The sequence below is a fragment of the Amblyomma americanum genome, chromosome 8 (genome assembly GCF_052857255.1).
Source record: "Amblyomma americanum isolate KBUSLIRL-KWMA chromosome 8, ASM5285725v1, whole genome shotgun sequence".
In the NCBI taxonomy this organism is placed as follows: Eukaryota; Metazoa; Arthropoda; class Arachnida; order Ixodida; family Ixodidae; genus Amblyomma; species Amblyomma americanum.
Genome location: NC_135504.1, coordinates 47,807,962 through 47,823,654, shown reverse-complemented (window position 1 = coordinate 47,823,654; position 15,693 = coordinate 47,807,962). Strand labels below are relative to the sequence as shown.

General features: G+C 44.6%; 1 protein-coding gene and 1 pseudogene across 1 annotated transcript in view; one reads left to right on the top strand and one right to left on the bottom strand.

The window, feature by feature from the left end:
* Positions 1–7,053, bottom strand: part of LOC144102355 (uncharacterized) — a 51,251-nt gene extending 44,198 nt beyond the window's left edge. The window contains exons 1-4 of the mRNA XM_077635646.1: positions 7,023–7,053; positions 4,310–4,380; positions 1,509–1,515; positions 750–887 (exon numbers count right to left, since the gene is read on the bottom strand). Of these exons, the coding sequence (XP_077491772.1) occupies positions 750–887; positions 1,509–1,515; positions 4,310–4,380; positions 7,023–7,053 (247 nt within the window). The remainder of the gene's footprint in view (positions 1–749; positions 888–1,508; positions 1,516–4,309; positions 4,381–7,022) is intronic.
* A 455-nt stretch (positions 7,054–7,508) lies between these two features.
* On the top strand, positions 7,509–10,226 carry LOC144100306 (uncharacterized; annotated as a pseudogene).
* The last annotated feature ends 5,467 nt before the right edge of the window (positions 10,227–15,693 follow it).

The following is a 15,693-nucleotide window of genomic DNA, read 5'->3' as shown; positions in this document are numbered from 1 at the left end:
ACCACTCACTAAACCAGTTTCTCTGCACCTTTTCTGTATTCGGCAGTTCCATTCTGCGGTTCAGTGCAATAGTTTCTATGCGGCTATAACAGTTTCCACCTATGTATCAGTTTTTATTCAAACTCAGCATCTGCAAATGTGAGCTGGTGTGATCAGCTTATGTAAAACCAGGCAGACTTAGCAAACGTGAGAACAAAAGCACCTGATTTGCGCATCAGATTCAGATTAAGATCAAATACAGACTGGCTGCGCCCTGCGTCAACAGCTCATGCTATGCGCCACTGCTACGATTGGTGACATAGTAGACGGAAAACTATCTTTTAGGCATTGACAGGAATTTGATGACAGCCGTGTGTTGACATAAAATGACTATTTCTTTCAGAACAAGGTTGAGCCCAACAAATGGCTAGTGCTCGAGGCAGGTGCTTCATACATTCACGCTCACAGGGCAGCAAAAGAACGTGGGGAACTCGCAATAAGATATGATACAAGGGTGACACCAGTAACCTCATGGACGCCAGTATCCTTATATAGCAATTTCTAGAAGCTGCCGAGACTAAGTAGCTTTTATGCCGGGTTTTTTTATTTTATCGGCCTTATAATGTGCACATCAGAGCGTTAGCTAACGCGGAGAGATTCTTCACATTAAGCGGGAGCCTTTGTTGCAACCAGCAAAACCAGCGTACTTAAGCTGGCCATGCGGGGGAAGTCAGCTTGAAACTGGACAAACATTTTGCAGTCCTCCTCACCTGCTTCCACTTGGTTCATCGCCGAGGTGGTGAGGAAGGCGGCCCTCGGCTTCCATGGCACCCACGTGACAGCAGCACTTCGGGCGTCTGACGCACCTGTCGTGTGCCTCGGCAATCTCCATGGGCTCTGGCTGCAGCCTGTGTCGAGGGTAACAGGTTTCGTCCCGCAATAAGGCTAGTATCACGGCCTCAAAGATGCCCACAGAAAAGTTTTTTGGATTATGAGAAAGCCAAGAGAGCATTTTAAGTTTGTCACTTAATGGATACGCGTGCTCTATAAAACAAATCAATATGATGCAATAACCGCATGCATGCGCAATCATAAAATATCAATACACCTTGATATGGAGCACAAATACCTATACTGTCATACATTCTGAATCATGTAGTTATCATAATTAGCGATGTACGTACGACTAAACGTGCATGAGATGATTGCATTAAAGAGGTTTTTTCATTAGAAGGGCTCTCACGTTGAGCGTTGCGGTGTACGAGTAGACCAGAAAATTCCAGAAGAGATTGTTCACTGTGTGCTGCATGTAAAAGATGCCAATAACTCAAGCTTTGGCGGGGTTTACTCCAGACGCAAAGGAAGTAGCTCTACATTCGAAAAGACATTTAGGAGGCAATGTTATTTCTTTCCAAGGGTACTAAGTTTAACCCTTTGTGCTTGGTTCATACCAAGACAGGTATCGTGTAGGCATTGGAGAGGGCATTAATGGCTCCACCATTTTAGGCGCGGAGGAGATACACGCTGACCTGGCGCCTGGAATCGGCACAATGTGTAACGCCAATATGAACACAAACGCAGCTCTGGAAAGCTGCAGAAGCATGCTTAATTTCAAACGTGCAAAATACTGCATTAATATACTGTACCAGTGAGGCATACTTGGGCACTCATAAAAATTAGCGAATACCTGAGCAGCAATTTCGGAATACACTCCGGCACAATATGTTTGACCTTCTTAGGAGCTGATTACATAAAAAAAAATCCTCCGGATAGATAACGCCATGCAGCGCACTGGCATAGTGAGCTCTGCCGTGTTGATTCTGTCTTTGTATTAGACAGACATGCCAATGTATTTTACTGTAATCATCTTCAAGGCTCACTGCACTGGTATTAAAAAAGTGTGCACAAAGTTTATATATCAGTAGAAAGTGCAGCAAAAAACGGCGTTGGTATATCGAAAGTGTGTGCTGCAAACAAGGGCTTACACATCTCTTTTTTTATTGCAATAATTACTTTTGCACTGTTACTCATTCTGCTTCAGTGGAGACGATGCTACAGAGAATATCATGCCCACTGCAGCCACGCAGTGGGCATATATTGCACACACTTTGTGGAGACGCGTGGCGATCACTTCCTATAGAAAACCGCCGAAAGAGTTATGATGTGCCAATGAAATTTTCATCTCGAGGTGACGTAAGCAGGCAATACTTTTTTCCAGCATAAGCATTCACCTTTTTCAATTTTCTATTATCAGAAATTATATCTTTCATTGCAATGCTGCCTTTCTGGAGAGGAGCGTCGTATTTCACGTCTAGAATTGAAGGTACTCAAGTCCAGATGACTGTGGTATAATAGAATGCTACAGTGTTTTTGCTGTCACCTACAATTTCGGCGTCCACACAATCAGCACTGCAGAGCGTGACGGTCGCGCTCACAGTTCAGGACAAATACAGTTACTGAAGCCACCACCAGGCCTGCCCCGGGAGGCACACTGAGAATAGAGGCAACTTCTAAAGGCAACATCCAGACACACATCACTGGGTAAACCGTGGCAGCAGAGGAAAACAGATACGAACCAGCATCATTTCTCGCTTCCTTTTCGATTTTGAACTGTTTTATTCTATAGCGGCTTAAAGCAAACAGTCTCAGCGCACTACCCATTTTATCTCGAATTAATAAATTCTGTATTGGAAAGAAACTGCATAATATGCACTTGTATCAATAAATTTGTGGACATATTTACGGCTTCATTTCACCATCATCATCAACCTGACTGTGACCACTGAGGGTAAAGACCTCTATCATGTATCTCTAAATAACCCTGTCCTTTGCCAGCAGTGGCAACCGTGTCCCCGCAAACTTCTTAATTAATCTGATCCGCTCACCTAATTTTTTCCAGCTCCCTGCTACGCTTGTCCTCTATTGAAATCCACTGCGTCAACCTTAAATATAACTGGTTATCTTTCCTTTGAATTACATGCCCTCTCCAAGCCGGTTTCTTCTTGATTTCAACTAGGATGTCATTTCCCATGTTTCTTGCCGATTGTAATTATTGTACCTACTGTAATTATATCTCTATAACTAATTGTGATAACAATCAATATAGTTTTTACTCTTAGGCGACTATCAACTGTGCGATCGATAACTATTTGAGCGTACTTCCGGCGAAATGCTACCACAACAAGCTCATGTCTAGAAAAAGGATCTCAAAAGCGAAGCCCCGAACTCATGACACTCATTTGACTGACGTTCCAGCCATCCACCCGCGCAACGAGAGCCTTCCAGACGATGGCGGTGGCTTCATTTGTTCGGTGAGTTCACCGACGGCCGTTTGAGCCACTGCGCCTCCCAGCTACAACTGCTAGGAACAACTTCGCTGTCGAATAGCAACTATAAAGAAATGTTATCGTTGCCTACATAATCAATTATCTTCCTCGTTTTTATAAAACTCGTTTCGTACGCCCCAAGCGGTTCCTTCTTCGTTTATGTGCCACTTTTCTTCGTTCCGCAGACGCATCATTCACACACACAGCTTATTAGTAGAAAAGAAGGAAACATCTGAAACGCAGTAACCTATCGCGTCATGCCCCAAGCTTTTAAAGGTTATTCCTGTTGCACCGTCCTGTAAATATAACAATTTACGATCCCTCGCTTGGTTGATATTATACTGAATGAAACAAGAGTTTTTCCTGCAGAGAAGTAGGCGGAGCTGATAAAGCATGCTTCAACACTTTCTCAGAGAAAATGGAAAAAGAAAATGCACTATGTAACACCAACACCTCACTAAGATGTTTTGCGCCAATTGTGCAGTTTCAGTTAAGGTGTTACAAAAACCTTGTAAGTTTCACACTGTCTGTGTTTCAGGCGGCACTGTATTTTTGCTCAACTAAAAATGGCAGAGACTCTCCTATGTTTGATTTTTCAGCATATATTTCCATTTTGTCTTTGCTGTGTTCATCTTTTAAGTTTCATTCTTGCTGTGTGTCACATGCAGTGTTTTTCACGTGGTGTAGTGATTTGTTTTGTCATGGCCCTCCTGCATGGGCCAATGCTGGTTTGCAGAATTTTGATATAAATAGATAAAAAATATGCAGCGTTATTTAAATGAGTGAAATGCCAAACTGAGTTGCGCGGTACACGCCATTCCAACTTGACGAGGGAAGTGAACTTTATTTCGAGTTTTATGGATTGGATTTTAAGTTACTACTAAATTATCCATATGATTAGTTCTGCATACTCTTCAGTTCTTTAGCTGTGCCCTTCAGACAATGAACGATGGAGTCATGTTTGCGTCTCCTACGTGGGCAAAGCCATGGGCAGTCGTCCTCACCTTGAGACGCTCTGGTGACGCAGGCCCGGGGGAGTAGGGGCTGCTGGGCGGAAACCAGCCATCGCCGTCACCTGCGTGATGATAACGCTCCAGACACAAGAGGTGCCCACTGCCTTACGACGGGCTGTCCAAGGGTTCGAGCTGCCAATCAGGACGAAACAACGAGAACGTTAGTGGCCAAGTTTCAGTGCACTTCCACAGTATTAAAAAAAACAGGGTTATGGTAAGGTATTGGTGGTTTAACATTCCGAAACATCTTACGCTATAAAGGACGACATAGCGGAATGTTCAGAGTAAATGGGGTTTATAAGGCTCAGCGACATGGCACACTGCATGGGCGCTTTTGCGCTTTGCCTTCATCTAAATGATATAGCTACGGCCGGATTCCACAAGAGCACTCCAGCTTTATTTGATTGCCTTGCCGACGCTCCACTCCGGGGCCTGATGCTCATGTCCACTTGGGAAGAATGGGAGATCCTACTGGCGTTCGACGGACACGGCCAGGTAGGAGATTACCACTGACCAGGCGGTATCAAAATAGGTTCTATTATACCGTGCTCATTTTATATAGATAAATATACCACCGTCGTGTGTACGTTTTGTATATATATATATATATATATATATATATATATATATATATATATATATATATATCGAATACTATACTATCGAATTTGTGATATATATATATATATATATATATATATATATATATATATATATATATATATATATATATATATATATATATATCACAAATTTGATAGTTTCCGCCGCTCCCTCTCTCTTCTCGTCACTTTTGCACAATGAATATGAAATGTCTGCGCTCCCCCTCTAGCTCCACCTACTCGGCCCCTCCACCAGCTTCCGGAGGGGGAGGGGAAAGGAGCTTCTAGTTGCGGCAATGGCAGCTGCATGTTGACAGAGTGTTCGTGCGGCAAACCAATGATAGTTCTGCGCTACTGGCGCAACGAGCACTGCAAGACGTGTTGCCCCCAGGTTAGAGCGAATGCCCGGCACGGCTGGTTGCTCCTGGGTGTATGAAGCGCGAATATTTAAGAACATATTAAAACTGATCGGCTTGCTATTGAGGTCTTGTACACAGCATGACCACTCAGTGGCCAATACTTTAGACTATGCAAGCATATTATAAGTCAACATCAAAAACCCTTTTCAGGGGCCCTTTATGCCCCAAATGCCAAAAAGCAACATGCCAGCTGTCAATAAAGAGAAAAAGCACAAAACATCTATATTGATCATCTAGAAATAGCAGTGCCTGTCAAGCAATTAAAGGCAGCCGGTGAGAATATTCGCATGAACGATCAGTATTGCACGCTCACTGATGTAGGCAATAAAGCGGAAACCGCCACATCGTTCAGGAACGTAGTGCATTTTCTTTTATAGTAGGGCACTTGTCAGTCCAATGCCTTGTACATCTTATCACATGCATCGATGCAGCGACTAGAAAACTGCCCCAAAACAAATGAGTCCTATCTATCCAGCACCTGGGGAACACAAGCACCTTTGTTGTAGTTGATGTGAAAATGGTATAATTACCTTCCACTCTATATGTACACGGAAGATTCTAAGCACGAGACTAAAATACTTTATAGCTCTGCTCCTAGATTTCCTTCTATGTGTGGCGCAGGAATACTGCGGGAAAACAACGCGGCGAATTCCCTTCTCGCTAACCAAGATACCAGTTCAGTTCGCCCTACTGACTGGAGCAAAGACAGGCTCTATCACTCTCTTTGCGTTCTTCTCTTCCCAAGCAAAAAGTTGTCAACAGCAAATTTCATTCAACCAGAACACCAGCACGTTCCATGTAAGACGTCAGATCTGCTTTCAGTTGATTCGCTGTTGTGCATGCACATTCTCGTTCATCAATATCTGGACGCCACTCCTGCCTCATGGTTGTTAGGAAGATACTCGCATATGTGGTGTTTGGATGTTATTTGGATTTAACGACTGGATCTTCACATTCTCAAGATAGGAAGGGCAGCAACATAACACATACACATTGAGCTAATATATGCTTCTAGTGTATGAATCTGTGGCCTTCCATGTGTTGATGTATGCATGTCTGTTGGTTTGGTTTTTGGTTTATGGGGGTTTAACGTCCCAAAACGACTCAGGCTATGAGGGACGCCATAGTGAAGGTCTCCGGAAACTTCGACCACCTGGGGTTCTTTAATATGCACTGACATCGTACAGTACACGGGCCTCTAGAATTTCGCCTCCATCAAAATTCGACTGCCTCGTGCGGGATCGAACCCGCGTCTTTTGGGCCAGCAGCCGAGCGCCGTAACCGCTCAGCCACCATGGCGGCCGCATGTCTGTTGGCTTTGATGTCTATGAAAGCACATTAATTTCAATTCCGTAGAGAAAATGTAGATTCACCTTAGCGTAGTGTCTCCTTCTAGACCTCACAAATCAGTTTTCTTTTAGCACATCAATAATATGTTAAGTTGCAGAAATATTTGTAACAATGCGCATTTTGCGAAACTTTATTGTGAGTTATATTTTTTTCTATATTTTTGGGTGCAATAACTGCCTGGCCTAATGGGTCCAATTCGTTCGACATTTGTATTTAGTTGGTTCGAATTGGTCGGCTGGCTAAACACATCTGGATCCAATCAGAATGTCCAAGTGGTACAAACTGGACATTCCAGTTGGTTCAAATGTGTTTTCTTTTTTACTGGGAAGGTACCTGTATCGATTTCATGCCTCAGCCGCCGCATTTCGGTGGAAGCGGAATGTTAAAATTAGATGCGGTTCAACTGCTACAGAACCTGGTTAGAGACTGAAATTTGTGCTGTATGGTGGAAATAGACGTGGCTTGGCCTCTAATGTTCAGTTTGCTCCGCACACTGGAGAGGCAATGCGCCCACCCAGCCAGGTGGCGGTAAAATGTTTGATCGTGAGAGGTTGGCCATACCAATGAACGCTGTGGCTTTTTGCTGCACTGGCGCGTGTCTGCTGCACCGTTGTCAGCGCTAATAGATGCAGCCCACATCTCTCTCTCCCCACCGCCACATTCCTCGTATCGCGATAGGGGCGTTCACAGTCCCAACTGGGGAGCCAGTTGTGCGCCTTCTGTGCTGATAGCGCCTATGCTGCGTGTCATGTGTCTGCGTTGTCGGGTGGTTTTGCCCTGATGTCTGAAACATTATTTGTCTTTGACGTCCCTTCTCACATGAGTGATTTATATATAGACATGCTGCTTGCATGAAATAAAGGTGGTTGTTGTTATCGTGCCCGGCATCGGAGTCAGGCTCAGTTCCTTCCTGCCCGCTGCCCGGCTGCGCTCGGCGTCCGGCAACGGCTGCAACACCACATGGTGTCAGAAGTGGGATACTCTAGCATTCAAGGGGCGTTGCATGCCTTAACTTTGTCAGCCGGCGCCATGTCAGAAGACAAGGCAGTCAAGCCCTTTCACGGCATGTTCGCGGTTCCAGCGCCGCCAAGATTTGACTTTAAATGGACGTCCGTATGAGCTTCTTGGATCCAACTCTTTGATGACTACCGCTTCGCCTCGGGCCTAAATGAGCGGAGTGAAGAAGTGCAGGTCCGGACTCTACTTTATACGATGGGCAGGCAAGCAAGAGGAATCTTCTCGACTTTTGCATTACCCAAAGAAGAACAGAAGCAATACAAAGTCGTCAGAGAGAAGTTCGACAATCACTTCGTCGCCGCAAGGAACCTTGTTTATTTGAGCGCACGCTTTCACCGCCGCATTCAAGAACCTGGAGAGACAGTCATCCAAATCGTTACCGCGTTGCACACGCTGGCGGACCGGTGCGACTACAAAGAAATAGAGCGCATGATTCGCGACAGGTTCATGGTCGGCCTCAGAGATGCTAATCTCTCCGAGTCGCTTCAAATGAATGCGAATTTGACTCTTGTCATCGCTGTGGCAAAAGCGGACTTAAAGGAGACCTCCAAACGACAGCGGCAGCAAATGCAAGAAACCGGAGACGAACCCTTGGCAGCGGCGACCAGCAACCTCGACGCGGTCAGCAAGCAAGGGGTGCCCAGAAAGAATTCTTCAGGACAGCACTCGGGCAGCTAGTCAAAGAACAGTTCACCTGGAATACAAGGTAGGCACCCCCGAGCACAGTCCTACCGACCAGGCACCCCCGAGTCATGCCCCAACTGCCCAGCAAAAGCAGCGAAATGCAACTATTGCGGTTGTTCCGGACACTTTGCAGCTGTATGTCGGAAAAATCCTGCCCGTGATGGAAAGAAGGTACAACTTTCATCTCTACATATGGACAAGGCGGCGTATTTAGCTAGCCTGGTTAATGGGGAGTACTATAATTCTCGGTATGTACAGTTCGTCGTTAACGGCACACCGGTGTTCGTTAAAGTAGATTCCGGTGCCGAAGACTCCATTGTGCCCTCAGCGTTTCCTGGTTTGCCTACCAGGCTAGATAAATGCGACCTAATCCTAACAAGCCCATCGAATGAGACACTGAATGTTTTGGTAAAGTTTCATACCACTATTCAGTGGAAACAAAACGCTGTCCAGCAATTCGTGTACGTGGTGTCACCAATACGCTCCGTACTTTTTAGGTCTCCCAGCGCTTGAGGCTCTGGAAGTTACGTTCACGGACTCGGCCAGTAGCGCAACAGCCGTCGAAGCTTCAAACCCGCAGCTTTTCAGTTGTCTAGGAGCGATAAAAGGAGAATACAATATTAGACTAAAGCCGAACTCGATACGTTTTGTAATTCATCATTCGGATTGGGGGCCGTACTGATGCAAGTTAAACCAAACAATGAAAAAAGTCCCCGTGCATTTGTGTCACGCTCGTTGATGCCTGCCGAAACCAGATAATCTCAGATTGAGAAGGAAGCAGTAGGAATGACTTGAGCAGCAGAACGATTCGAAGGGTACATCAATGGTCTTGAAATTTTGTTTGAAGCCGACCACAAACCACTTGTAACGTTGCTGGGAATATACCTTTAGTTGCTTTGCCACCTCGTATTCAGCGCTTTCACATGAGGCTCATGCGGTTCAGCTTTGCGGTTGTGCATGTCCCGGGTAAGAGCCTCGTTACTGCAGATGTAATGTCTAGAGCCTCGATTCGGGGAAAACAAATTGCTGCTCATGCGCTGAATGTTGGCGAAGTCGCGAAATTCGTTTCTGGCTGTTTGATAAATGCCATCGAGGCTAGCCTTTTTGAACGAGTCAAAGCTGAACAAGGAGTTGATGAAATCTGTCAAGCTCTCGTAAAATTCAGCCGGGAAGGCTGGCCAAAGTTCTCATCGCTGTCGATGGTCTTGCATTCCTACTGGCAGGAAAGATCAACTCTGACAGTCACTGAAGGCGTACTAGTCAAAGGTGTGCGGCTGGTGATCCCACAAAAATTACGCGCAGAGGTCTTGATGCGCTTGCACGAGAGTCACCAAGGAATTGAAAAATGTAGAGCTCTAGCTAGATTGTCCGTATGGTGGCCTGGGTTGAGTAAAAGTGGGAACCAATGATTCCGACAACCACTCCACAGCGTCCTTGGCAAAAGCTAGGTGTTGAACACTCCCATATTGAGGAAAAGTGGTATTTAGTGGTCGTAGATTATTTTTCTAGATATCAGAGATAGCCTTGCTATCTTCGACAAAAGTGCCACTGTCATTATGCACCTCAAAAGTCTCTTTGCAAGACATCGCATACCAGAAATTGTCATGTCAGATAATGGAACAGAATTTGTATCCCAGGAATTTCAGTCGTTTGCTCGATACTATGGTTTTCGCACTGTGACAATGAGCCCCAGATACCCCCAGCCAAATAGGGAAGTAGAAAGGATGCTCCTAACAATTAAATGGTTGATTATAAAAGCTAAGAACGCCAATATTTTGTTGTTAGCGTACAGGGACACCCTAGGGCCACTTGGAAAAATCTCTGCAGAACTTCTGATGGAGAGGCGGCTACGCACAACAGTTCCTGTTCCTCCCAAGAGCCTTCTACCCCGAAGGGTGAGCATGAAGAAGTTCAGAGATGGCGTTGCAACCATCCGACAGCGGCAGCGTAGGTACTTCAATAGTCGTCATAGGGCTCTTTCGCTGCCAATCCTCGAACAAGGCGTGGAAGTATGGGTGACAGACTGCAATGTGAAAGCGCGAGTCTTGTGTCTTGCACAGCGTCCGGGGTCGTGTGTAGTTAGAACTTCGGCTGGTGTAGTTTTAGAATGAAACTGGAAATTCTTGGTTTGCTTTGTTTCCCAGCAGATTGACTGCGTGGAAGGAGGAGGTAGCTATGAGTTTCCGCAGGCATATGATAGTCCAGTAGAAATGGAACGGGAAACTAACCCATCTACTAACAAGGCACCTGCCGACCCATCTAGTACTCCCTTTGCCACGAACTAACCCTCCCGGATATAGAACGCGATTTGGCCGTCATGTACAACAGCCAGACCGATATGGGTTCAGTAACTGACTGTTACTTTGTTTTGAGCATTGGTTGCTTCCAATAAAAGTGTGCATCTTTTGTTGGCTGCAGTGCTAAGTTTCATTGCAAATGCCGGCGTAGCTTTTCAGAACAAGGGGAGGTGAGCTGATAGCACTTATGCCGTGTGTCCTGTTTCAGCGTTATTGGGCACTTTCGCTCTGATGTCTGAAACGTTGCCTGTCCCTGACGTCACTTGTCACATGAGTGCTTTCTATATAGATATGCTGCTTGCATGAAATAAAGGTTGTTATCGTGCCCGGCAACGGAGTCAGGCTAAGTTCCTTCCTGTCCGCTGGATGGTTGCGCTCATCGTCCTGCAAGGACCGCTACACCACACCTTCCCTTCCTCCGATTTGTCTGAGTCTAGAGCGTTCTCATCGCTAATGCCAATGAACACAAAGACCGCCGAAAGCCTATAGTTTCAGCGGTGCATTTCTGCCAGAATGTTGTGAACGGCAACGCACTCAGCGCACATCTGTCACTACCGCCACGCAGCATGAAGTGCGACGGTGTCCACCGTCGCAGGGGGCCAGTAATGTGCCTTTCCTTTGCTTTTGAAGAAAATTCAAATTTTCTTTCTAATTTTGGTTTTGCAGAAAGGAAATGGCGCAGTAACAGTCTTACATAAATCTGTGGACACCCGAACCACGCCATAGGGTTTGACATCTGGCTTATTTCAAGTCCAAAACCACTAGCACCGCGAAATCATTACCAGGTAGCGTAGTGATGCTTTCGCTTCAAAACACCCCTTTGTTATGCGATGGAAGTGCACATAAGCAACCTACATGTAGCTTAGGTTGTAAAAAGCCTATTAAAATTATCAAAATTCCATTGTTTCTTCCTCATTTGAAGCTCACAAAGAGACGGCAGTAAAAGTGTGTACGTTCGAAACTTAGGCAGATTTCACGCACATGTAAACGCGCGCAGCACCCATAACCACCCTTAAGCACTCGCGAAATGGCTCTCGACACAACACCTGCTTGAACAACGACCTTGGTAATATTACAGTATACTCTGAAAATATCTCGAACTGATAAGCTTTGGACGTGACTTGTGACGCAGGCAGCAAGAAATATACAGGCAAGTATCTGCACCGTAATGTAGACTGCAGGTCTCTGGTGGATAAATGATGTAGTGCCCTCAGTACAACGAGTGAATGTGAATGGTTCACAAGAATAACACAGGATGACAGAGGAATGAGCTTTGTGTGAAACCCAGCTTTCGGCCCTCATCACCTGGTGAGTTAACGGCACGTGGGGAAAATTACAGAGCTCTTGATGACCTCCTCTTGACGTGTCCTGAAATGCTCTCTCTGCCGCATAGAGAGATACGCATCTACAATTACTTGTCGCGCAAAGAACTCACGCGAATATTTCCTTGTCGTGCATCCAACTCACACAAACATTCTCATCGGCGTCATCCTGGCGGTTTTAGTAGTCGTAGTGAGAATTCGCTTCAGCAAGCAGCATACTGAACACTAAAGTCGTCTCTTCTCACCTTATACGCCCCAACCGCTTTTAGTTTGTAGCAGGCGTCTCTTCTGGAGGGAGCCTGTTCCGCTGATTTGAAGCACCAGCGGGAAGCTGGAGGTACGCTGCCACTGCAAGGTGCCGGAGGGATGGCGATGGAGTCCAGCTTTGGCTTCCAAGCAGAACATCGAGTCTGGCCAGGACAAGGAGATGAGTGACGTTGACAAGTACGCCGCAGAAGAGCGCATGTAGCAGGACAAGGGCCCAAGGTAGAAGTAAAGTGGCTGTTTGGGCTTGTTGGTCAGTGATCATAGTTAAAGAATACAGCGCGAAAAAACAAGGACAAACGAGGTAGTACACAAGACTGGTGCTGACTACTTCAAATGGCACAATTTTCTTTTTGAGTTGGAACGTGTGGATCCTGGCCTTGCAAGTTGAAATCGCAATAAGATTCGCACAGGTTATGGCGGCATCTTGCTTGCTCATGGTCGAAAAAAAAGAGCCCAATGTAGGAGAAATCTGAAGAAATAAAGTGGCTGTTTCGGCTTTTTGGTCAGTGATCATGATTAAAGAATGCAGAGCAAAAGTACAAAGACAAACGAAGAAGTGCACAGGACTGGCGCTGACTACTTCAAATGGCAAATTTTCTTTGAGATGGAACGAGAGGATCCTGGCCTTGCAGGATGAATTCCAGGCCTTGCAAGTTTAAACCATGAGCAAGCAAGATGCCGCCATAACCTGCGCGAATCTAATTGCGATTTCAACTTGCTAGGCCAGGATCCTCTCCTTCCATCTCAAAGAGAAAATTGTGCCGATTGAAGTTGTCAGCGCCAGTGCTGTGCACTTCTTTGTTTGTCCTTGTCTTTTCGCGCTGCATTCTTTACCCATGATCAAGGTAGAAGGCCTAGTTTAAACAGACGAAAGGGCATAGTATTTTTCGGCATAGTATTACAAGTGTTGGCGCACTTCGGAAAGGCTGTGTATTATTTTAAGTAGTAATTTTGTGAACTAATTCCTGACGACTAACTTTTAACAACCCTACATGGGCAACTGGTTCTAAAATAAAGATTTCTAGTTATCCGTTAGTAATAGGTATATTGGTTTTTAATATTTCGAAAATGCGAATACCCTCGCCACTGTGGCTCGACAAAATATAGCTACCCCGTACGAAAATACATGAGCGTTTGAAAGCATGCATGCAAAGCAACCCCTCCAGTGCATGTATCTAGTCGAAAAAGCCAAATTTTCTGAGCCACAGTGCAAAGCGTAATTGCATTTTCGAAATTCTAAATATTGCAATAGCTGTAACTAACAACCGGCTACAAAAGCCTAAATGCAACTAGGCTCCTAGCCTTTCTAAATAAAAATTACTTATTAAAAATTTGTTAATCAGGTAAGTACTAAAGAGGATTGATCGTTTCACTGGAGACTTCCAACACTGGTAATACAATGCCGCAAGAGCTACATCTTTACCCTAAAAAATTCATTGAACTGTTCGCTGAAACACCATGCATAAATCGAGGATAACCGTGTGAAATGGAACCATGTGTTAGGCAGAAAAGGGGTAAGAGGGTCATTGCATGCGAACTGAATCCTATTTCGCACTCAACTATATTCGAATTTTAAAAAAAAATTATAATTTTTTTGCTTTGCTATATTAAACAATATCTTGGCTGGTTTAGCGCCAAAAAATTTTTCATGCTGCGGTAGTCATTTGAAATTTTTCAAAGTTGTCTGCAATATATTTGTTGGAAACCTATTGCGAGTGATTAATACTTTTTGTGTGTGAATAAAAGACATTACGCTTTCACAAGTAATGATCTGAAATGAAGCTCTTAATTTTTCTGAAACATGTAACACAGAAAATAGTTCTGAAGTACGAGTTTCTGAAACATTGTTTCAAATTTCACGTTGTCACAGTCACCATTTCAACTACTTTCCAAGCTTTTCATAATAAAATAAAGTTACCAGAAGTGTTTTAAAAGTCAGAAAACATACGCTGTGTCATAAAAAATTACTCATTCATTCAGAATGATTGCTCTTTGCAACATATTCAGCCTTCAGCTGCAACAGACATTTAGTACATTGAACCGTGTCATTCAATTACATTTCTCATGTGGTATGGATTCTATTTTGTTTTGGATGAGATAATCTCGCAAGTTGATCACACATTGGCGCTTTGACGCAGTTTTCGTGCACTACATCTAAATACCTCAAGCAAATTTTGACGAGAAAGGTGTCCAAAATCTGCTTAAGGAAAAAATGTATGAATTGAAAGCTGGCTAAGTCTAGAGAGACGCACAGCACGAAAATGCGCCTAGGAATGACTCGGAGTTAATAAAGTCTTAGTAGTCTCTGTGCACGAAATTTTGAGATAATCTTTGCTGTATATGCACCTCCCATGTGCACACTGCAACTATTGCCTTGTGTTGCGTAACCGAAGGATCGCTGATTTTCAGAGCACCATGCATACCGGGCTGCCGATGAACTTGGCGGGTAGAAATGGTCAACAGCGCCTCCACTCGTCGACTGGGCGCCATTGAGGGTGGCCACAAGGACCAGAGAGCACGGCTGGCATTGAAGACCATGTGGCTGCAGTAGACATCTCCTTGGGGACAACTGGCAGTTTATGGAATGTGAATGCCCTCTGAAGACCCTGAACGAAAGTAGAATCAGTATTACAACATTATTTATTAAAGATTCAAAAGAAAATGTCCTGCAGAGATCTGTCTGGTTGGGAAAGGAATTTAACTTAGAAATGAATGCCAACCAAAGGAAAACGAACTTGATGCTTCAGTACCTTCTCGGTAGGTTCATCAGTTGTGATTGAGGGCACGTTACATCTTGCGTTTTAAACCTGTCGCTCAATCAGCAGTATGGTAAATTCAAGTTTTGTCAGCTTTTTTTGCGTTTTAACTTCATTTTTTTATTATACAAGTTGGGAAGGCAAAGCCTCCATGTTGATGAAAAGAAAGTGTCAACCAATATGCATGCAAAATAGGCAGCAGAAAATACATTTATACAAAAGAAACTTAATACGATTGATTTAAATGTAAACATTTTGAAGGAGTGGCTAAACGTTAGTGAGCAAAGCAGCTGCAGTGATTATGTGAGTGCTTTTGAACAAGGACCTGCTTGTGGAATTATTAGCGCATTTCTATGGTGACTCGTTTACATAAAAAGGATACTTTGTTTGAATGTGCACTGAGTTTTATTTGCACGCATATGTGGGTGGCAGCACGCACAACGAACGAAGTTTACACGTGTGATTCCAATCGACAACTTAAGCGTCTCCTTCAAAAACAGGTTCTATTAACAGAACTTTCTTATCCTGTGGCAAGAGGAGGCTTTAAAGGCAGCATCTTCTCCTCCTCTCCTGCACCGCAGCTGCTTGGGGCCTTGTGGGGAAAAGAACAATGACGAGAAGCACCTCCAGACGTCAGCATGCCCGACCAACACATCAAAAA